Source organism: Rattus norvegicus, chromosome 5 (assembly GCF_021556685.1).
Source record: "Rattus norvegicus strain SHRSP/BbbUtx chromosome 5, alternate assembly SHRSP_T2T, whole genome shotgun sequence".
Classification (NCBI taxonomy): Eukaryota; Metazoa; Chordata; class Mammalia; order Rodentia; family Muridae; genus Rattus; species Rattus norvegicus.
In genome coordinates, this window is record NC_141538.1 from 88098318 (window position 1) to 88122739 (window position 24422).

Sequence of the window (24422 nt, forward strand, 5' to 3'; positions counted from 1 at the left end):
CCTAGAAGGGAATATGGGTAAGGCTGAGTAGAGCAAAGCAACTGGCCTACTTTCCTATTAACCTATTCCAATCCCATATAATATGCATACGATAGTCCACTTACATACAGCTAACCTAAAATATCACCCCTTAATGCTGACTTAAACAAAACAAATTCCCTAAATTCACATGACATTTCATTTTCCCAAAATTAGATCCCATTCCAGAAGTATGAGGACAATGATAACATGAAGCATTCTTAAAAATATTTCATTCCATTAATTCATATTTTCACAAGAGTTAATATTCCAAAATTATACTTTATGTAGATGTGGATCATCTCTTCTGACATGATCTCAGCAGCCAAGACAGTTGGCATCTATGGAAATGTATGCTTTTGAGAGATATATAAGGAAGAGAGACTAAAATGTCTTGGCTCTCAAAGCATCCCATTCTCCTGTCATCTTGGAAACAAAAATGATGAAATCATGGCCCTGTAGCTGCTGACCTACCTCCCAATGTAGCAGAGATGAGCAGGTGTGTGCCGTACTTTTTGATGATGGTATCAATGAACTGCTGGGTGGTGGGTCTCCTGCCAAGCAGACGAATGCTCCTTTGAAACTCCGGCATGAGGGGCACTGGATGACGGACCAGATCTCTCCTTTCTATGGCTGTGTTCCTCACCTTCCAACGGGCAAACTCCCTGAGCAGGAGAGAGAGGCAACATTCCTCAGCTTATTTGTAGCCACATGCCACAGACCACCCATGCACCCCATTTAGGCACCTCTTCTAGAAGGTAGGCTATCTGTAGTTAGTTTTCATTTCATTATATTCTTTTTTCAGATTACAACTCACTTGCAGTTAAGCTAAGCTGAAATTTACCTTATAACCCTGGCTGGTCTTGATCTAATTTTGCTCCTGGCTCTACCTCTCACGTACTGGGATGACAACTGCTTCCTCAGGTCTATAAATTATTTTTATATTTGATTGAGAATTTTCAATTCCATATAATCCACAAATATATATATATATATATATACATACATACATATATATATATATATATATATATATATATATATTTGTGGTCCTTTGGATACTTAATCAGAGTCACAGCCAGGCCCTTAAGTTTCTTGCTAATCATCAAGAATACAAAATTCAGGGGTCATTTTTTAAACTAAGTTTTTAATGGAAAGACTGAGTTAAAGAAATAATAATCAAGAGATACAAGTGATAAATTATGATTGAGATGATGATTTTCATACATTACAGTTCTCAAGAGTAAAAACCCCATTCTTTTCTAATTATCACACCAGCTCTGTAAAACTGGATTATGATTTATTGCTGATTTCTTCTGAAGGAAGGATCAAGAAGGATCAAGTCGGAACAAGATCTCCAATCTTCTTGCTTGCCCCTCGCCATCACTAGACTATGAGTTTATTTCACATATAGAAACATCTCAGTTAATTCTATATTTGTACTCTTATCAGCCTACTGATGTTCTACATGGAATGATTTAATATAAGTCTGAAAGGAGGAATGAAGGAGCAAATGGGTGAAAGTATTTAAGGAAATTAGGAAGAGAGATAACAAGGGAATCCAGTAGAGAAACAAAGGACAGGAACAAGGCACAAAACTACCTGAGACTCAGGACTTTTCAAAAATTGAGTGTTGGTCCCAGAACTCATTTCAATACCAGAATTTAGTGGGAGTTAACATAATTCATACTTTTTTGGTATAATGTAGAGATGATCTCACAAAGAAGCATTGAATTTGGGGCTGCATATATTGTTAAACCTGCTAGAATTTCAGTGCTACAACATTGGAGAAAACATGGGTTTCCACTGTATATCATTGTACATCTACAAAGCCAATGAATAGTGTTTATTTTTGACTGTTGATATGAGGGTTCTATGAAATACACTGTGACAATGACTGAAAATCACAGGGCATTAATCTAATATGAAACATTGTTTAATAGCTTTATCTTCTTAAAATTTCATATGGATGCACATGTAAATCACTATAGATGCATTGGTAGTAACCTGGAAAGATACAAGAGCTCAGACTTAGTAGGATTTGACTAAGCTTGCTTTTGCTTTAACAGCCCCCTTCATTCATAACAATAATGCAGCTTCCCTGGAGTGTCTACTTCTCTGACTTGCCTTGTTTACATACTCTGGATCTTTTGAGATAATACAATAGCCAAGGAGGAGGTAAGGTGAGACCAGATAAATGATGAAAATCAACATTTATTGAAAGTTCTAACCCCCCAATTCCCTCTTAGAAAATGGAAGAGATAAACTAGACAGATGAAGACAGGACCACAGGGTAAAAGAAAAGAGGAAATCATTAGAATCCTGTGGAATAAGCTCTAGTAATAAGGTGCTGTTATCTGGCTCTTGGCTCACAGAAACTTGAGTTCAGAAAAACAGCTTCAACATCAGAATTCATCTGTGCACTCTAGCAGTTATGGTCCACATCAGCATAAGGAAGCATTTTCTGTGATTTGGCAAACAGTTCAAATTTCAAAGCAACACAAGATACCAAAAACAGATATGTAAGTCAATCAAGTACAATCAATAAAACTCTAAAGGACACCTATAATCATAACATAGTGCCTGTCCTAAGGAAGCTACAGTGAGTCCAGGAAGCATAGCCTTTCCAGATTGTTGTAAATTAAGTTACACAGGATGTATAAGGAAGGATGTGATTTTTCTATGGCTTTAAGGAACAGTTTTCTGAGAGGAAGTCATGTGAATACTCTAGTTTTGAACTTTGAATACGCTGTTGACTACAATTTAAGATGTTAAGCATGTGGATAAGAGGACAACCACACAGAGAGAGAATGATTATTAAAGTTAGAATTTAGTATAGGAGCACCAGAGTAGAAGGTAAGGAATATAGGAGTTGGTGGCATGAGAAGACTGTATACAGCAAAGTGACTAAGCAAGTCTAGGGAGGAGTGTAGAAAGCAAACATAGTAAGTGAGTTGGGAATCAGAACCATTGCCTCTTCTAATGAATATGAAGTGATGGAAAATTGCTTCATGTAAGACTTATAAAATCCCAGGATGCCATCTTCTCCTTCATTTACTCTTTTCTCATTTATTATGGCACTGTGCTATTTTCATGGGCTGAATCATGTCATAGAGTCAGCCAGAGGATAACTGATGCCTCGTGAGATACCCATCCAGTTTGTTAAGTCACAGTGAGATAATACCATTTATGTCACTAAATTGTGAGAAAACCTATAGCTTAACCATTGATGGTTAATATGAAGTAAGGTGAGTCACCAGATATCAAAAATACCAGTCTCTATCAAAAGTATCTTTCTTCAGTAGCTCATAAACTTAGAAATACATACATATATATGAACATGTACTTCAGAACCCAGCCATATGTTGTCTATGTGGATATTCATTTAAAACTTTTATTGTGGGCCTCATTTTCATGTGAACTTTCCTATATTAATGTTTATCTATACACAAGATTAAGGTACCTTGCAGAGGGTCACTTTGCTAGTTATAGCAAGCTGCTAATGTAAATACACTGACCCCTTTGTACAACTTTCAATGTAAATATGGAGAGAATATATAAATGTCCATAGAGACAGAGGAGTAATGCCACCCACACTGAACAACAGCAAAGCCAAAATTACTTTATTCTTTAACAAAATTCACAATAATTGTGAAACTCACTAGGTATATAGAGAGAGTTCACCATAGGTGTTGCTTTTACAGAAAATGGAAAAAGAATCCTACTTCTAGTCTCCAATTAGTCTTTAATGAAATAGATGCAAGACTTGTCATAAGTAAAGGCACATGGAATCCAAACTATGTCTCAGATCAATTTTAAAGCTTGAATATGGAATTGGAAGTGTAGCTCAGCTCTTAGAAGAGCTTACTTCCCTTTCAGAGGACCTGAGTTTAGTTCTTCTACTCATTGGCAGCTTACAATGTCCTGTAACTTGAGCTCCGGGAGACATTGATGCCTCTGGTCTCCAATGAGCATAAGCATTCATGTACACACCCACATTTGTGTACATGCAACACACACATATGTATATATGCACATATATAAATTAAATAATTATAACCAATAAAATATAAATTTAGAAAGGAAGGAGGGAAAGAAAATGCAACTACCTTTATGCCTGGATGCCTGCTCAGCACCATGGACAGCACTTTTGGTCTGACAGTGTGTGGGTGGGGAGGCGGAGAGGAGTGTCTGGTTGCTGAGCAAAGTTTACAAACTGGCTCTGCTTTTATAGTCATAATTTTAATAAAACAAGGGAAAGTATCGTTGGAATATTCTATTGATAGGGAGCATAGGCATGGAGGGGAGTCCAAGAATTCTGTGAAAATTGAAGTTTGAAGGAAATTTTATTAGACCAGACAATGATGGAGGAAGGAAATTCAGAAAGCTTAACTTGCTTTTACAAAACAGGAAGATATTGAGAATGGATGGATTATATGGAAAGAGAAGAGGATGTGAGCACAAATAAAAGACAATAAACAAAGGCAGATATCTACAATATCATTAGATTACTTCTGTGGGCTGGGTATGTTAATGTCTTGTCTTTGGGTCTATCATGAAACTGTAGCCTTTCCAAAGCAGGCCTGGGAAACACTTGCTTCCTAGCTAATGCATTCAGCTACTTAGTGTGTGTGTGTGTGTGTGTGTGTGTGTGTGTGTGTGTGTGTAAGTATCAATCTGTTATTAATAGTTGTTAATTTAACCTACAAGGTATGTTTTCTATGTGTGTGTGCCATGTGTACTTAACCTTATTTTTGTTTCAGTGCCTCTCACTGTATTTGTAGGTTACTGATCTAGGTAAAATAGTTGGCTAGCAAGCTTTGAGGATCCATCTGACATACCGTGCAACTCAGTACTGAGATAGTAGATGTCAAACCTCATACTTTGTTTTTAATTGTCCACTGAAGATCAGAATCCAAGACTTCATACTTTTTATGGCAGACAATTTAGCCCTGATCCACAAGCATAGCTATTTTTTTAAAAATATGTCTCTCTCTCTCTCTCTCTCTCTCTCTCTCTCTCTCTCTCTCTCTTTGTGTGTGTGTGTGTGTGTGTGTGTGTGTGTGTGTGTGTATGAGTACACATGCTTGAGCATGCCTGCCTCTGCATGAAGGACAATTTGAGGGAATTGAGCCTTTTCCTTATCCAATGTGAATCCCAGGCATTGGACTAGGATTAACTCCAAATGCCTTTAGAGCTTTTAAGTGAGATACCAACCATAGGCTAATGACCAAAACCAAAAGTACTCAGAGAAAGGTTTATGCAATTTGGTAGCAATTATAAGGATGCTGCAGCTAGAGCTGTAACAATAAAAGGGTTTTAGGATCTTACAACTTTTAACTCCAGTCAGTTGATCCTACATCACTGAGATCTATTCTTATACATGCAGCTGATAAAATGAGCTATGCACCCAGTTTTAGTGTCTGCTATTATTCCAACCCTTAAGCTTAAACAGTTAATAAAAGAGATTTTTAAAAAGACTTACATTAACACAGCATATATTCTTGTAAGAACAGATACATATCAAAGAAGCCAATATGAACAAGATAGAAATGTTCACACAAACAAGGAAAAGGGTGTTTGCTCCTGCTATATTGCAGCAAAGCTATTTGAAGGAAATGTGAGAAAACCCATGGAGCCCTCTGGTGGTGGAAGAATGATCTCCAATGAAGGAACAGTGGGTGCAAAGATCCTGAGGTAAGAATAGGTTTGCCTTGTGAAGTGGACCATCAAGGAAGCTGCAGGGATGGAGAGAAGCAGTAAGATAAAAGATGATGACATATACACAAACATCAACATTTGGGACTGGAAGATCTTGAGAGACTGCTAGCTTTGGCAAAAAAATAAAAATTAAACTGGTCTCTACACAGGCAAGGCAAACACCCTATTACTGAGATATATTCCAGTCCTCATTATAAATTATAAGACATATAAAAAGCAAAACAAAATATTTTGAGCCAATCAAATCTGACTATGATTGGATGAAAGCAGTTAGAGAACTGTTTTCTGGAAAGGAGCAGATTTTTTAATTCATTGGGCATCGTAGACTACTGCTCAATTCCATTCTTGTGCTCTGGAGCAGACATAGGTAATAGGTAAACAAGTAAGTATGGCTTATTATAATAAAATAGTATTTACAAAAAGTAAGTGGCAGGCCAGACTATGCCATGAGTGTGTACCCTTCTTTTGAATGCTTCATTTTAATTTCATTCATAGAAGACATCAAATTCAATTTGCCTAATTCATGGATTGGAAATAGACTGTCAAGTTCCTTAAGTTATAAACCCAAGTAGAGAGGGAAAAAAGATTAGAGTGACTTAATCAAAGCCTGGGGCTCATGATTCCAGGTGCTGGTAAATTCCCATGTACCATGCCACCTGAGAACAAATAAGATAAAAAAAAATGAAGCAAGGAAGAAATGTTGCCTATGTGCTCTGCTGGCCCAGGAACAATTTCATGTAAGTGAGCACAACAGAAAATAAATTTTTCCTTCTGAGCCCACAGAGCAAGCAAATCCCCCTGGAGGAAAAGGAAGAACCTACCATGACACAGGATCTGCAGAATACTCTCATGCCCAATTAAGCATCTCAGCAGGGTGGGTGAACCAATTAGACTGAGATTTAAAAAAGGATCCTAGATGGAAGGCATGAAAGGTCTACTTTAAGACCCATACCATTAGTGGGTCTGAAAGCAGAAGAGTGAATGATGACAAGGACAGGGCATGGAGGAAGAATAGAGCCTCAGGTGAGGAATTTAAGGAGAGGCTAAAAGAAAACTATAATAACAATGCTTTCTTTTTAGTATAAACATTGGGTTTGAAACTTCATCTTTTTAATAACTCTGCTTTTGCGTGCACACACTCACACAAACATACAGATACACACATATACACACACAAACAAACAAACATACACACACATACAAACACACACTACAAAACTACACTCAGTAACTTTTGAATACCTCGTGCACTGAAATCGGAGAAATGATTATAGATAAGCAGGGATGAGGCTCTGGGCATTAACAGAGATATTTCCCCCTCCCATATAGCCTTGCATCCATTTGATGAATAAACCTGATTGATGTAGATCACCTTAACCCATGTCTCCTTCAGCCTAGGAGCTGAAGGTAGAAAGTCTTGGTTTTGTAACCTGACTATGTCACCTACTGTTTACAGACTACAAAATGTAAATGGGATCTAAGACAGATGCATGTCAGATTGTCCTAAATCATAAAGCATAGAGCCCACTGCAGCCAGCCCTCAATAAGATGCTAATATAAAGTTAGCTCATGATTCCCATTGCTGCTGTGTTGATCTAATAGGCTCCAATAGGAAGTCTATGGGTACATGGTGGATGGGAAAAGGGAACAAATTATAATTTTCATCATAAAGTTACCCATAGACAGAACTTTGGACAAAGACAGGATTTTATAATTGTAAAATATATTAAAAAGAGTGAGTCTGACTATAGAAATTATTTTCTTCAAGTCTAATTCCTAATGTATACAATGAAGAATAAAACCATAATGTTCCCATAAATTGTCCCATAAAAAGTCACTCAGGGGACTGGAGAGATTGCTAATTGTCACTTTTGCTGCTCATGTAAAGGGTCCGGGTTCAGTTTCCAGCACTCACATGGAGGCTCATAACCATTTAAAACTCCAGTTTCTGAGAATATGACGTCTCAGTCTGGCCTTCAGGGGTATCAGGCATACACATTTTGCATAGACATACATATAGAGAAAATAAACACAAAATAAAAATAAAATCTTAAAAAAACGCAATGAAAAAAACACTGGAAGACATCTTGTAAATTGAAACAGACTATAAAAAGATAGCTGGCATCTGCAGATATTATTTATTACCATTCTCATAAGAAATAATGTCATGTTTCTTTTGCTTTTCGAGAAATAAAATGAGAAATAGTTTCTCACTCTCGTGAAATAACACAAAACCCATATTCACATGGGTTTCTAAGTGACTGAAACTACTACAACGTCCAAATAGGAGAAAGGTTGATCTGCTTTACATCCAGAGGATTTTGTGCCTTGTTTGTTTAATATAGTTAATAAGGTGGGAGATGTAATTCAGAAGGATTTTACAAAAACATGTGTACTTTACCATTTTAAGATATAGTGATCAGGGTAGAAATATTAGTGAGTGAGTAAAAGTACTTCAGGTACTGAGTTTGCTCTTAAGGGTATATGTGCACTCATATACACATAGACACACACACAACATTACACTACATTACACCAACCATGGCACTCCACACTGTATCACACACCAGACACAAAACTCCAACACTAGGCAGGTTAACAATAAAAAATTTCTGGGACTTTCTGACTAGCTCATTCAGTCGAATTGGAGAGCCCATGTTCAGTGAGAAACCTCATCTCTGGAGAATAAGGCAGAGAGTGAAAAAGCAGGATGTCTGATATCCTCTCTGACCTCCACATGTGGGTGGGTGTCCAAGCATGAACACTCACACACTCACACATATGGTCAAAAAATCATACATTAATAATAACATACAATGTAGAAGCAATATGAAAAAATAATCAATAGAAAAAGAAGTCAGTTACAATGTCACATGAGAGTGATTCTATGCAGCCCTGAACACTGGAGAAGTGTAAACTTTCAATATCTTTGAGCATGTTTCTATTCAAAAGACAAAAGCAAATCATAGCCAAGAATGCACTCTGTGTAGCTAGCAGGGTAGCTGTTGCAAATGTCTTCTGTGAAATGTAGAGACTGTGGGTTCACTGTAAGTCACAGGCATCTGCCATGGTTTCCTAGGGAGACAAAGGCAGAGAATTCTGAGTGGTGTCCTCCAAACAAACCCTCTGGAGAGTTTGCCTGGCTTTAGGCAGCTGGTGTCTATGTGAAAGCAACACTCAGTAAAGTGACTGCATGAGGGCCAACCCCATTATAGTGTAGGTACTCACTTCTCTGTGGGTTTGATTTCATCCAAAGAAACATCTGAGAATAGTTTATAGACACTTTATGTCCAATAATGTTTGTTGAAAGCATGATTGATGGCTGTTGCAGGATGTTTGCATTTGTTTACTCCGGGATGGCTTCTCCTTTCAGATGCATTAACTAATCACTTAGAAATGGAATAAAAGGAAGCCTCCGAGTTTCATTGTGATGGGGGAAAACTATGAGGCGGCTTCAGATATTGTTAGCAGCAAATTATCCCTGGAGATGAACAAGGGGAATCACAGAGGAGGAGGCTACGGAGATGAAATCATTGCACTGAGAAGAGAAGCGAGGACATTTCTCTTGCCTGCTATTCCCACTCTCTCCCACAGATCCCCAGCCAGCTCAAGAAAAGGTGAACCCAAGGGCACATGTGAAGTAGAAATGATGCATTTTAACGAGCAAGGGTGTCAGTGCCAAAACCCTGCCTGCATTCATGCCCCAGAATGTAGGTGGGAGGGCAGTTGAGCAGCCATGGCATCCAAGATAGTCTTTCAGAGCATTCTGGATCAGAAAGGGCAAAAGGAGAAAAGCAAGAAAAAAAAAGAATGAAAGTCTCTGAAAACCTGATTATGAACAGTGCTGTTTTCATTATAGGTGAGGGCATTGACACATGTTTAAAGAATAAAATAATCTTTGCTTAGAATTTGCATATCACTTTTCCAAAATGCATTCATTTAAGTAATGATAATTTTAAAAATTTTAATGTGCAGGTTCAACAAAAATGTGGAGGTTATAAGGCAGCTTGCAAGAGTTGGTTCTCTCACTACAGTCTGTAGATTCTGGGTATAGATCTCAGGTCCTCAGGCTTGGTGGCAAGTGCCTCAACCTGCAGAACCATCTCCCTAGCCTAAATTATGATATCTTTATTTTTGTAGTATTCCAAGAGCAGGCCTGTATGCCGATAAGGGAACACATGTAGAAGAAATGAGAGTATCTACTCCAGGGAACAAATACTGAAATAAAGCCTGTTTCCTTGAGTCAAAAATGAAGAAGCAAAAGAACAAAACTATAAAGAATCCACAGGAAATGACACACCTTTCTAATGAATAGACCATCCTCAGAAATACAAGTGCAATTCTTCATATTGTTAGCAAACATAAGGACACATGCAGGTAATGACAATGAATATTGGGATGGGAAGCTTAAACGCTATTTGCTTTGTTTCATAGTGAGCAACTGGCATTTGATGAAAACCTATGAGTTCTTGTCCACCTGCTTACTGTTTTGCCATAGAGAATCTAAATGTGAGGGAGGGGGAGAGCTTTTAAAGAAAACACCCAAAACATTGGTATCATTTTACTGTGAAAGAAATCTAGGCTCATAAAGAGAAGGGATCTTCTCAAAGTTACAACACTGTCGGTGGCATATGGGGAGAGATAAGGAAAGGACAGAGGTTTAGCATACCCTACAATTAAAACTCTTCTTCCTTCCATTACTGTGATTCATGGGTTCTATAGAACACCGAGTTTTTTATAAGTCTACATTACCATTTATGTTATCCTCCTAACAACCTGGAAGACAGACAAATGCCAATCTCATCATGGCAGAAGAAACTAGGTATCAGGAAACTAGGGCTTACAGGGCAAATCTGTGAGAGAGTATCTCTGCAAATCAAGATTCTCTAACTGTCCTCACCTATTCTGTGCTGTACTCAACACACCAAGGAAGGAAAGAATTTGCTTTCCCAAATTTGTTACAAGAACACCATCAGACAAATAGCTAGTACCAAAAATAAACAGACAGAGCAAGACAGATGGTTCAATTGGTAAAGTGCTTGATATGATGATTTAACACTTTACCCAAGATACCCATGTGAAAATCCAAGTGAAACACTTAAGTATCTAATCCCAGTCCTGGAAAATACTAGGATATTGTTAAGCTCAAGGGTCAAAGAGAGACTATGTCTCAAAGTATAAAATGGAATGTGGTTAAAGAATATACCCAGAAATGATGACTAACTTTAACACTCACACATACAAGCACCTACACTCATATCTGCACATACATAAGTAGTTGTAAATAACACACACACACACAAACACACACACACACATACACTGACAGAACAGATGCTTACTGTCTTATGTATCTAAACAGAGGATATAAAAAGGTATTCTCTTAAAGGTATTATCACACAGAATAGGCAGAGATTCACAGATTTTATAGCTAGACTATTCTGCCTGGAGACACAGCATGAAGCAGTTCATTAGCTAAGAAACTGTGGACACCTCATGCACAACCTCCCAACTTCTTCATCAGTGCAGCAGAGATATCAGGACTTACCTTGCAGGGCTGCTGGAAGGATTAGACATAATGAAACCAATTAATCTGGCAGTAGTAGCTACTCAATAAACTTTAGCTTTTTATCCTTTGGCAAGACATTCTAAAAGAGGAGTCTGTCATATAACACATAACTTTTAATGGATATTTTAAATGATCTTAATAAGCATATGGGCTCCAGGGATTTACACAAACTGCATATAAATAAAATATTTAAAATTCTGCTTACTCGATTTGTCTCTCCAGTGATTTCTGAAGCATGTATTGTGAAAGCATGACTCATAACTAAATATAGATTAATAAAACTTTGGAGTGGCAATTATTTTCCAATTATCATAGATCCCATTAAACATTGCAATTATATGAATTTTCTCTTTCAGATCACAAAATTTGAGAGCTCTGAGGGACCACAAAGAATGTCTTCATCATTGCCATCAATCTTGAGATGGAAATATGAAAACTTTAAAAAGGAAATTTTTCCAGAGACACTCAACATTTAGAAGAAAAGGTGGTCTGGAAAAAAAGTCTTGTTTGTTCAGGTCTCTTTTCATTTCCTTTCCTCTATCCCATTTTCTTGGAGAAAAGCAAACATTTTCTGAAGTATATACTATTGTACTTAATTACCAACTCCTTTCTTACTAAAATATTGTAGGATTAATGAGTATTTTCTACCATATCATACATGCCTCCAAATACAAATCCTCACCTACCCCTCTCTTTTCTTAAATAAAATCCTTCCATGTCTCTACTTTAAACTAACTGAAAAATGCTTTTTACTTCAATTCATTCTCTAGACTTCCAGTAAGTTTCTGGTCCTGTACTGAGAATTGGGGAATCTGAAAACATATTTTACTTAACCTAAATAGAACCAAAGTCCTTAAAAGCCATTTAATTTAATAAGTTGAAATTTTATCACACAGATTGCATTTTTTCCATGACTTATGCATATAAAATTTCATTGGAATTCACTTCCAAGTTTTGTTTAGGTGTACATTGCCATTGGCTACTATTGAACAATGACAGCGATGATGAAGATGACGAAGAAGACAATGATGACAACGACTACTAGTACTAAAGCCAAGGGCCATCTATCTGAAATTCTTACTCTTTCGTCCTTGATAAAAATGATTTGCTGATACTGATTTAAGTCCTTGACTTCAGGAGTCAAATTATCATTTTAAAGAAATAAACAAAGACGCCAGATTACACTGAACAAGATCAGTATATTCCTTATATTGCTGTTGTTGTTTGTTGTTTTATTTTAATTTTATGGGAAAAGGAATTCCTTGTCCCTAAAAAATGTTTTAAAACTTTGGGATTACAGAGAATAAGCAAACAAAAATGTTTCATACACACACACACACACACACACACACACACACACACACATATGTGCACACACAACACACTGAAGCAATTTTATGTTTTCCCCATTGTTTTGTGCTGGGTCCAGCATTGGCTTGGTAGGAAAAAAATAATATGGTTCCTGTCCCTGGGACAGAGCTAGCAGACATGGGCCTCCACTGCTGTGAGTATAGGGCTTGTTGGTATAAAAATGTACATAGTTTACATTCCTCCTTCAAGGATGGTCCGCTGTTAGTGCTAATGACTCCATGATAATCAGAAACACAAGGAGTCTAGGAGGTGAAATTCTAGTTAATGTCTCAGTAAAATGGTGAAAGCTCTGACTGTCAAGACAGCCCTTAAGGCTAGAGAAAAGAACTCTAAAAACATAGGTTCAACAATATATAATTTGTCAACTATGCAAAATATTAAGATGCAATATGAATTATGAGAGGCCTCACAAACCTAAATGAGCAAATCCAACAGTGCTGTGAGCCAATTTGTCAGATACTAAAGAAGGAGATAAAGATATTTAGGGAGTAGTGGTCCAATGAGATCCTACCCTGTTGAGTTTGTTTGTTTGTTTGTTTGTTTCTTTGTTTATGCTTACAAAGGCAGTTAAATTCCTGAGTTCAGGGTTGGCCTGGGACAGAAGAAGGTGTGGTAGAAATGGTAATTTTAGGACTGGATCCCAACCAGCTAGCTTATTGTCTGTGCTTAACAGAGGCATGGAGATCTCTGGATTTTTTTGCAATGTTAAAAGAAAATGTGTTTGCAGTCTCCTAGGACTGGAGTCACTATATGCTGATTGATAAGACAATCAAAAGAAAACCTGGAACAAATGACTGGAATGATGTGTAAAATAAAAGACTGTGCTAATGATTTGCAAGAAATGAGCTATCCAAAGAATATTTTAGAACAGCAAGAGAGAATTGCTCAGAGAAATGTCTGAAGCTGAGAAAAGCAAGAGAAAGCAGAACAGAGAAAATGAAGGCTGGAAAGCTGTTGGCCTCATAGCATAAGCCACCAGCTTTGACCCAGGATTTGTTGTGTGTTTTCACTGTTCCCAGACACCCCTTCTTTTAGAACCCTTCTCAAAACTGAGGCTGGTCCTCAGCAGTTCTGGTTGCAGTTTATTTGCAATGTTTGAGACAAATGTCATCATGGAGCTCAAGTTTCTTAAAAGTATGATCTTTAGCCTCTAAGATGCTAAAACGTTACTGGAGCAATAAAATTCAAACACAAAGGTCAATCAAATACATACCAAACTGTGTAAGACACCACGGACAAAAATACCTAGGTAACCCAGTCACAAAAGAACACGCATGGTATGCACTCACTGTTAAGTGGATATTAGCCCCAAAGCTCTGAACATCCAAGATCCAATTCACAGACCACATGAAGCTCCAGAAGAAGGAAGACCAAATGCAGTGACAAATAGTGGAACAGAGACTGAAGAAAAGGCCATCCAAAGAATGACCCACCTGGGGATCCATTCCATATGCAGCCACCAAACTCAATAACTATTGTTGATGTCAAGAAGTGCTTGCTGACAGAAGCCTAGGAGCCTGTTATAGATGACTGCTGAGGTTCTGCCAGAGCTTTACTGATACAGATGAGGATACTTGCAGCTAACCCTCAGACTGAGCACAGGGACCCCAGTGGAGGAGTTAGAGAAAGGACTGAAGGAACCGAAAAGGTTTGTAACTCCATAGGAAGAACAACAACAATCCCCCCACACCCGAGCTCCCAGGGACTAAACCACCAACCAATGAGTACACATGGAGGGACCGATGGCTCCAGCTGCATATGTAGCAGAGGATGCCATTGTCTGGCATCAATAGGAGAAACCCTTGGTCCTGTGCAGGCTCATTTCTGCAGCGTAGCAGAATGCCAGGGTGTTGAGGTGAGAGTGGGTGGGTGGGAGAGAGAGCATCCTCATAGAAGCTGGGGAGAGGAGATGTGAAAGGGGGGAACTGAGAAAGGGGAAAACATTTGAAATGTAAATATATAAATTATCCGAGAGAGAGACAGAGAGACAGAGAGACAGAGGGAGGAAGAGATGGGGGGGACTTGTTGATGGTCTAATCAAGTAAAGCAATTTATGCTGAATCCACAGTGAGGCTAGTAAACCATCATATGAGGATCTACACCATTCTTAGAGGCATGTGATAAGTGAACACCACATCAAGAAAAAGAACACTATTAATTTTTCTATGTAATGGGTTCTGATGAGGTGTACTTCACAAGAATATGGCTCCAAGGGCTGAAATAAGAATGACCAGAAAAAGAAACTGACAGAAAAGCAAAGCCTTGATCAAGAAAAGCAATTCGGTGTGTCAGATTTGAGGAAAGTATAGTAGCATGCTTGATGAGAATAAAGAAGGTCTCTCTCTGTCTTGAAAGTTGCTGAAGCAGAATTTGCAAAGATGATTGACGTATATACTTACAGTTAAGATTCATAATACTAGGGGTTGGGGATTTAGCTCAGTGGTAGAGCGCTTGCCTAGGAAGCGCAAGGCCCTGGGTTCGGTCCCCAGCTCCGAAAAAAAAAAAGATTCATAATACTAAAGGTGGTCAGAAAGTTTCAGTACATCTGCCCTTATTGAGGAGATACAGTGACTTTCAGAAGGAATATGTATATGGAAGGGAAATGTCACTGGGTGCTCAGAAGGATTGGAAACATGCCAGTGGTGACTGGATAATTGTCATGACCATTGACATATGTGTTAGTTTCACACATACCAAGATGTTAGATCACAGTTCATAAGGGACTGCTTCTTTATCTTTTTCAGCTCTGCCAGTGGGTTGATACTCTAAAATATGTTGGTATTACTACCCTAAATTTTCAATAAGCCTGAATTTTACCCCATACTTTCTTCTAAAACATGCGAAAATGCTGTCCTTCCATTAAATGACTCTTCATTTTGTCTTCATTCTTTATATCCCCTTCTTAGCTACAAATTATTTGTACTAAGCATAAGGCATTTTGGTTATGTCCTACAAAAGTCATTGCCTACGAGTTCATATAGTGAATGCTTTTCGCAAAATAATACTCAATTTTCTCTTCTCTGTTTCTGTCTCACTGCCTCTCATTGTTTCTGTCTCTCATACACATGTACAAATACTCTTTTCTCTGTATGGATGTCTTTATCTCACACACACCCACAAAGATACATAAATACACACAGAAACACACACATACCAATATACTTTTTCCCAGAATATATATATATATATATATATATATATATATATATATATATATATATATATATATATATGGCTCTTGATACAGGTTATATCAAGTGGGTTAGATACTTTGTGTTATGAAGCACAACTGGAGCTACTAATGATAATAATTCTCATTTTACATTAAAAATTCAGTCTCTAGATACCAACCAAATTTCAACTATTCTATGTGTATAACAAATTTTATTTAGGATTACTTTCAATTCAGGATGTTGTCTAGCAAATGAGTTGCCTCTTATGAATTTCAAGTCCACGGATTCATATGTATGACTCCTAAGCTCTTATATATTTCTCACTTAATTACTATGTTTGTAAGGTTGCCGATATTTTTGGATTCCTTAAAAGATGCAGTATGACATAAGGAACCTAGCTCTGGACAGTGAGAAAAGACAGTGCAACCTGACCACTTCCTTCTATATGGAATGATTAATAACTTAAATAACGTATGATCTTTGATGAATTTCTTTATTTTTAAAAATGGACAGATGAATTTCATCAATGGCCTTAAAACCTTTGTTTAGAGAGGACACTTTAAGGAAGCAATATATGCTTCCAAAAATTGAGCAAGAAAAATCTGACGAAATTTGATTTCTAATTTGATGCTGAGGCTATGGGAGTGAGTATAGATAAACAATTTAGATTTTTTTCCTTTTATTGGATTTTTAATCTACATTTCAAATGTTATTCCTTTCCCAGTTTCACGGACATAAGCCCCCATCCCATCTCCCTCCCCTTCTTCTATAAGGGTATTCCCCCTCCCCAACCATCTACCGTTCCCACCTCCCCTTCTGACACAAAGGCTTCTCTTTCCATTGGTGCCCAACCAGGCCATCCTCTGCTACAAAGATTTTAACAGGAAAAATCAATTAAACAGGACAAAGTAGATCTTTCTTGTGGATGGAAATAGCTGCAGAACCTTGTCTCTCCCCTCAACAGCCTATATTATGGGTGAAGGAGAATAATCTGTGAACTATTTGCCTCAGGTTCTGTCCATGCTTTCATGAAGGTCCCACACCTTCCTTACAGAATGCAGTGAAAGTAAATATTAAAACACACAGACAAAAATCCACTCAAATCTTAGCATCTCAGTCTCAGCATTGGTCTTTCTAACAAGCTCCCAGGAGGCTTTATGTTCAGGAAAGTTGTATACAACCTCCAAGGTTTCCTCTGCTGTGGACAAACACCACAGCTCATTCTCACCATTTGTTCTACTTCTCTGCCTGGAGGTCACTCTTACAGGACAGTTTACCAGCTACTATAGCCATCTCTTGCTCTTCCAGACCCACGAATCAAAACTTATAGTTTACCCTGGGAATGACAATGAAGTCACTACACTACAAAGTAAATTCAAGGATCAGGGACAATATGGGATTTTTTGTTTTGTTTTGTCTTTTATTTATATTGTTTTTGCTCCACTTCTAATGTTGCATAAGGTTTATAAAACACCCAGATAAACAACCTGTAAATAAGCAACACAGTGCCAACAGGCTTTAAAAAGATCGTTTCTCCTTCCCAGTGTGCAATGGCTCACATTCTCAGGCACTCTGCACAATCAAATGGTTTCACTGCCAACACTGTGCCCTTGGTGCCTGGCCTGTTATTCAAGACTCTGCTTCCAAATTGCTTAAATCTTCAGTGATTTCCTGTTTCTATTTTACATCACCCGGTTTCACATGTAGGCAGGGTGGCAATTAAATCTTCAGAAGTGAGGAACTTTGGAATTAATCCTTAACACCTTAGTGTTTTCATTTTCCCCCTTTCCAATCAGTAGCATGTCTAATATGTCCAGAGATCTGCAGGAAAGGTGCCTTACGGGATTAAGCAAAGCAAGTCCTTAGCCAAGACACACAGAAGCACAAATGCTACCCACCTGGTCTCTTGCTTCCATCTTGAGAACCTTAAACAGAGTTGCCAAAAGCATCTTCCCCCCAAAATAGTTTGGCTCATGGCACATTCTGCAACTTAATGAGAAGCAGTCACTAAACCCACTGACCAAGAAATATGTAAAAATAGTCTTCATTTACGTGGGAGACTTCACATATTAAGAAGTAAACCTCAATTGCTCAGCTTTCTACTCTGTCCTCATTCTAGCCACAAGAAAGTTCGCCAGAGATCCACGTATTAACAATTGTGAGTGTTGGTATATTATGACATTTAGAAAGAATATCAAATCAGGATGACATTCACTGAAGAATAATTCCAGAATTCAGGCAAAGAGAATTATCAACCATAAATGAGAACATGAAGCTAATTGATTTTTAGTTTCACATGAATCATAGATTTTTTTTTCCTTTTCTTTTATAGGGATACTTTGGAAGAATGTGGATTTGGGAACTTTGGATTTGGAAAGCAGTGGAATGTTTTAAATGGGGCTTAAGGGGCTATCCTCCTAGGAATATGGGAAACTTCGTTACTGAGAGTAATTTGAATTGTGCTGACCTGGCCACAGCAGTTTCCATGGAGAATTTCAATCTGTGGCATAAAGGCTGTCTTTGTGGTATTGTGAAGAATGTGGCTAATTTTTGCCCTTGTCTGAAGAGTCTGTCTGAGGCAACGGAGAAGATACTCAGATTAATTGCATTGACAAAGAAAGTCTCAGAAATGTCCACGGTAGATTTATTCTCTGGTTAAGTCTCAGGAAGAACATTTTAAACCAGCATAGCAAGTTGAGAAAGAAAAAATATGTGGTTCGAGTATTAAACAGGTACCAGGAAGTGAAATGGAATTGAATCCTGTATTCAAGGATATCTTGGGGCAAGATTCCACCCAGGAAAGTTTAGGTCCAGGCATTGTAGTATAAACCTTTAATCCAAGAAGGCAAAGAGAAGCAGATCTCTGAGTTCAAGGCCAGCCTAGAACATAACAAGTTCCAGGTGAAGAAAAACTTAAATCCAGGTTTGTTAACCACACCTTTAATCCCAGTGCTTAGGAGACAGGCATGCAGATCTCTGAGTTCAAAGTCAATGTAAGGAGCAAGGTCCAGGACAGCCAAGCTTAGGCAGTGAGGGAGTTGGAAAATAGAAAGCTGGTGATAAGAGTGTTTATGTTCCAGTCCTAGCAAGCAGAAGTCTTTTCTGATGTCAAAATTTCAATGAGAACTCTTCAACTGTAAATAGTTAATTGATTCTGAGATAAAAAGTAGGCATCTACAAGCTAGAGCATATGACAAGATGTTGTAAAAGAACTAACCAAAAGTGATTTAAAAAAAGAGAAAAAAGAATTTAGTATAGATGCCTGAGTCACAAAAAATATGTTTTTAACATTCAATGAACCTGTTGAGCTGGTGACATAAGGAATATTTATCCAGATTATTACTCTTAATAGATATGCCTGTAATCATTTTCTGTTGTAATCTTCTTATTCAACTTATGATTTGAATTTACATTTGAACTTCATTGAACTTTTTTTAAAAAGGGGGGATCATTGGGTAAATAATATGATTTATTCTCCTAGAAAAGGTACAAAAGATTAGTAAATATTACATTGCATAACTTTGGGAGTAAGGCATTGGGAATAAGAGTATTGTTACATCACAGCAGAAGGAGAGAGCAAGATTAGGAGAAGAGAGCAGAGGGAACTTTTTAGAGAAAACTTTTTGGAGGAGAACTATGTAGAAACATTTTGGAGAACCAAAGCTCTTAGAAATAAAGGCTAAAATAACTTTTTCAAGTGTCACTCTTTCTTACTGTGACTTCAACTAGCAGACGGGTAGTTAGATCCATGCAGTTCCAGCAGAGATAAAACAAAGCCTACATTACTTAACTCCTACCCTTAGGGTTCAGGTGTTAATGGTCTAAACCAGCAGTTTTTAAATCTCAAAATGAACAAGAAAGTTTGTAGAACTTTTTAGAAGCTATTAGTAAGCATGCAGTATAGTAAGAGTGCTAGAACATTCAGAGATCATCACTCTTAAATGCTATATCTGTGTTCCAGTTTGTGTCTAGCTTCAACCCATTCCAGGTTGTGCTGGCCACCAGCAACATTCATTCAGAAAAATTTAATTAAGCACTAGACATCATTCTAAGTGGTTGAGATAGATTAATGAACAAAATATTTACAGATATTTTCTCACAAAAACCTTTTCTAAAATAATCAGTTTTTAAGCAAGTATTTAGAAAGTTACAGAGAAATCAAAAGATAAACAGGATAAAAGATTGCACACACTTGTAGAAAAAGCTCTGCTAAACCAGGAAGTCAATGTTGGTGTCACTGATAAGGTGATATCCAAGCAATCACTTAGAAGATGTCAAAAAGTGAGCAACATAGACATGTAGCAAAAGAGCTTTCTAAGCAGAAGAAACACCAGAAGACCTGGTGTGAAGGCTAGTTAATCTTGATTGTCAGTTTGATTATATGGAGAAATGCCTATAAGTTAAAGCAAGCATTCCTCTGGGTGTGTCTCTGAGAGTGTTTCCAGAAACCTTGAATCATGAAGACTCTGAACTTATTAGCAGATTGATTCTCTGATTACTCAATTACTGGAAGGTGGGAAAAAGTTGGAAGGTGGTTCCTGATCTGAAAAAAGTAATGCTCTTAGAGCTAGTATTTGGAATTTTATTATGCTTGTATTTTTTCCCTGCTATTATAAGGCCTTTTCACTGCTTCCTGCCCATTATGACGACAGTAGTCTCCCTTATACTTCTATGGCCATGTTATTGCTAAACAGCTTGGGCCATGTGACTACAGATGAAGCTGTCTGAAACAACAATCTTAAATAAATGAATCTCCTTTAAAACGAAAACAAAAGATAAAACAAACAAAAGCCCGTTCTCTCAAATATTTTGAGGACAGATTGCAAAATCTTACGCTGCACCCCACTGACTGTATAGAGATTAGGGTCTGAGGACTAAGAATGTATAGGTGTTAATATCAAAGAAGAACAAGCATCTATCCAGTTGAGCACTGTTGATACCTTTAAGAAAATTGTTTATACAATAAAGAAAATGAGGAGGAAATTTAACTAAAGACTCCCACAACCTGGAATGTGTTTTGCCAAGACCACTGTATTTAAGAAGGAAAGAGCAAGGTAAGAGGTAATGAGGTTAAGAGACATAAAAAGGCCACAGTCCCAACTCAGGAGAGAGAAAGGGGTTGAAGGAAGCAGAGAGTAGCTGCAGAGGAAATAAGACTTTGTGGCATCATGAGTTTATTCTAAGATTAGAATATCTTACTAGATTAGCTCTGAGTTTGAGAGAACAAATGAGATCAAGGAAGAGACGTGTTCAGAATTGAGCGGCCTCCAGTTTGGACCTTTAATTTCCCAATATAGGAAAGACTATGGATGTAACAGATCTGGCAGGCAATGGTGGGGGTGTGTGTGAAAGAAAATAAGACAGATCTGAGACATCTACTCTTCCTCCATGTAAAGAGTGTACTGGGCATTGAGGAAGAAATCTAGAGTTGGGGAGAGAGGTCTGAGCAGGAAATGTTAATGCTTTCATTTATCTTTAAAGCATTCTGTGCACAGATTTATTTCTCTAACTAATATAGTATAATAATTATGCAGCAGGAGATATGAGGGCACTGGAATTGATAGAATAGACAGAGAATGGGTCTAGAATATTCATAAACTGAGTGTTCACTGTTTATCATGAGATCTAAACACACACACACACACACACACACACACACACACACGTTATCATGTGTCAATATGATAAAAGTAACTGTAAAGATTCAGATCCACTGCAGCATGATTAAAAGCTTTAGTGGAAACAGGAAGTGGCTATAGTACATAGCTATAGCACTTGACCTAACTTGAGGATTTTATTAAAAACATCCTAGGGGAAGTAAGATTTAAGAAGATACCTGATAAGGCGATTTGCCAGGGGCACCGAAGGAAAAGGAAAAATTTTAAGGCAAAGAGATTTGCCTGGGGGTTAAACAGAAAGGGATGTATAAGAAGGAATAAGAAACATTAAAAAGCCACTGAAACTAGTAAGGCAGGGGCTGTGTAGAAATGGTAAGAGTAAACGCTGGAAGGCTGAACAGCTAGCAAAAATAATTCTTCATTCATATCTTAAATTCTGTAGCCTTTTGATTAAGGAAAGGAAAAGTATAAGTGAAACAGTCTTTTGTAATGATGGTATTAATATATTGTACAATTATTCATTTTGTGGTTTCATAACATAATTGTAGATTTGTGTTTATGTATATTTATTATTTACATGATAATGTGTTATTAATGTCAACCTAGTTGCTAGTTTATAAATGTCCTCATTCCAAGTAATAGCATAGCACACTTTAAGAGGAATGTTATGATGTCCAAAACTTATTTTCTGTTTTATAAGGGTCAAGAGATGATAGAAAGAAAACCAGAGAAGGTCAGTAGGGAAAAAAAGTATTAATAGATAGAAGATCTGAATATAATCCATAAGTCCTCGGACATGAGTATATAACCCAAAGTAACCATGGAAAAAGGAAAGAATAAAGGGAACATAGGCAGGGAGGGCAAGTAGGAGATTTGAGAAAGTACAAGCAGAATACAGGTTTTATAACTAGGAAATTAGAAAAGATGGGAGGGAATTCCAACTGAGGACGAAATGAAGAGAAGTTAAAGAGAAAAAGACTCCCAATTGGGTGAGATGGCCCAGAAGATAAGGACTCCAACCTCGATAACCCGAATTCAATCCACAAAACTCACATGATGGAACAAAAAGTCCTATTCATATAAGTAATTTTCAGATCTCCATCTGTGTGTGTGTGTGTGTGTGTGTGTGTGAGTGAGTGAAAGCATACATGTTCGTGCAAACAAGAGCTATGAAACTACAAATAATAATAATGTATAATAACAGATTTCTTCTTTAGTGTTTATATTTCTAAAGACTTCCAATTCTTAGCATTTTTAAAATAAAAGTTAGGGAAAAATCCTTAAAAAGGAAGTGATTTGAGATGCCTTAACCAGGCACTCACACTGATGTTACATCTGTACATCATGCATGTGACAAAGACATAAGCTGGATTCCTAAGAGCAGACGGGCATATCATTAGCCAGGATGCTGTTCGAATGGCCCTGGGATGTCCCCTGCAAATCCTGATACACTGATTCCCAATAGAAAAACCAGCAGCCCACTGAACTCGGCATGCTGTGGAAGTAGAAGGAGTATCTGGGACCCATGTCTAATGAACTTGGCTTCTGATGCTTTACCAAGATGCTGGGAAGAGCTGTCAAAGCCAAGTTGCAGGAAGAGCAAGCTCAGTGAAGCTCTGTTATCCATCCAAGGGTGTCCAGAGAGCTGCAGACCCCGCTGTATTTCATTCTTTGCTGATAACTTATTGTTCTACCAAGTGACAAGCTTCTCTAAGACGAATCCTCCCTGCACATTTTATTCTCAGAAGCTGGTAAAGTCCTGAGACTGATAATCAATAAATAAAATAAGAGAGAAAATGCCATATGCTGAGGCTGAAGTACCGACTGTAGCAGGTTAGAATTCACAAAGCGGAGACTGGTGCATTTGGCAGCTGACCCCACTGAGTCATATACATCCTGTTTATCCTGAGTCATTCCCCAGCTTGCCCAGCTACTGAAACCTTTGGCCTCTCCATTTCCTCCCACTAACCAGGTTGGCTCTCTAAATGGCAGGTATTTTCCAGGGAAACAGAGTATCAAAAGAATGTGGGTGGTAGAAAAGACAGCTGCCCTCTTGGCCCACAGTAATTAAGCCATGAAATACAATACCGTGGAATATGAGGACACATGGGACAATGACAAACCGCATTAAAGAAAACAAAAGAAGGAGGGAGCAGGTGTAAATGGTGAAAGCAGTGTAGCTGAGAGGCATCTTGGGTGGGGATTACAGACAATTTCTGAGAGCCATGTGTTTCTGCCAGTGGGTCTGGCAACATTTCACTGGATTCAACATCAACTGTACCACATCGGAAAGAGAACATAGATGGATTTTTTTTCTCTAGCTTGCTGTTCATGAGTTTTCGTTAGGGTAGGAAGGATTGTACCATCCCCACCTATCTCATAGCTAGTCACAGGGAACAAATGAAATATGTGCAAGATACCCGTGAGAACAATTCTATAAATTAGGAAAAGAGGGCTCTGAGATACAAGTAATTTTTATGAAAAATCAGAAAGCATCAAGGATTGGTAGTAAGCTACAGAGAACAAATGTAGCATTTAACTTGGAAGAAGTCTGTCTGTGTCTGTGTCTGTCTGTCTGACTCTGTGTGTGTGTGTGTTTGTGTGTGTGTGTGTGTGCCTGTGTGTGTATGTAAGCATGATTATATATGAAGTGAATATTCACATAGCATACATAAAATATAAATATACTATAACATGCAAAATATGTATAAATGTGTATTTGTCTCCATACATAAATTGTTACATATGTTACATAACTATATGATTTAATAGCTATAATAACCCTGTGGATAAAAATCATAACTCCATTCATAAATTAGGCAATTGAAGACTAGAGAAGAAAATTACTGGAAGAATGTGAATTAGAAGGAAACAGAGAAAAAAAAAAGAAGGAAACACAGAACTTGAATTTGAACAAGTTTTCTGTGAGTATAGACTTTGGTTACCTGATTT

The 24422-nt window shown here is 37.7% G+C and overlaps 1 protein-coding gene across 1 annotated transcript in view; it reads right to left on the minus strand.

Annotated features, from left to right (window-relative positions):
- Brinp1 (BMP/retinoic acid inducible neural specific 1) overlaps positions 1–24422 on the minus strand; it is a 200444-nt gene that overhangs the window by 80603 nt on the left and 95419 nt on the right. Inside the window, 1 exon segment of the mRNA NM_080482.3 lies at positions 493–683. Coding sequence (NP_536730.2) covers positions 493–683 — 191 coding nt within the window.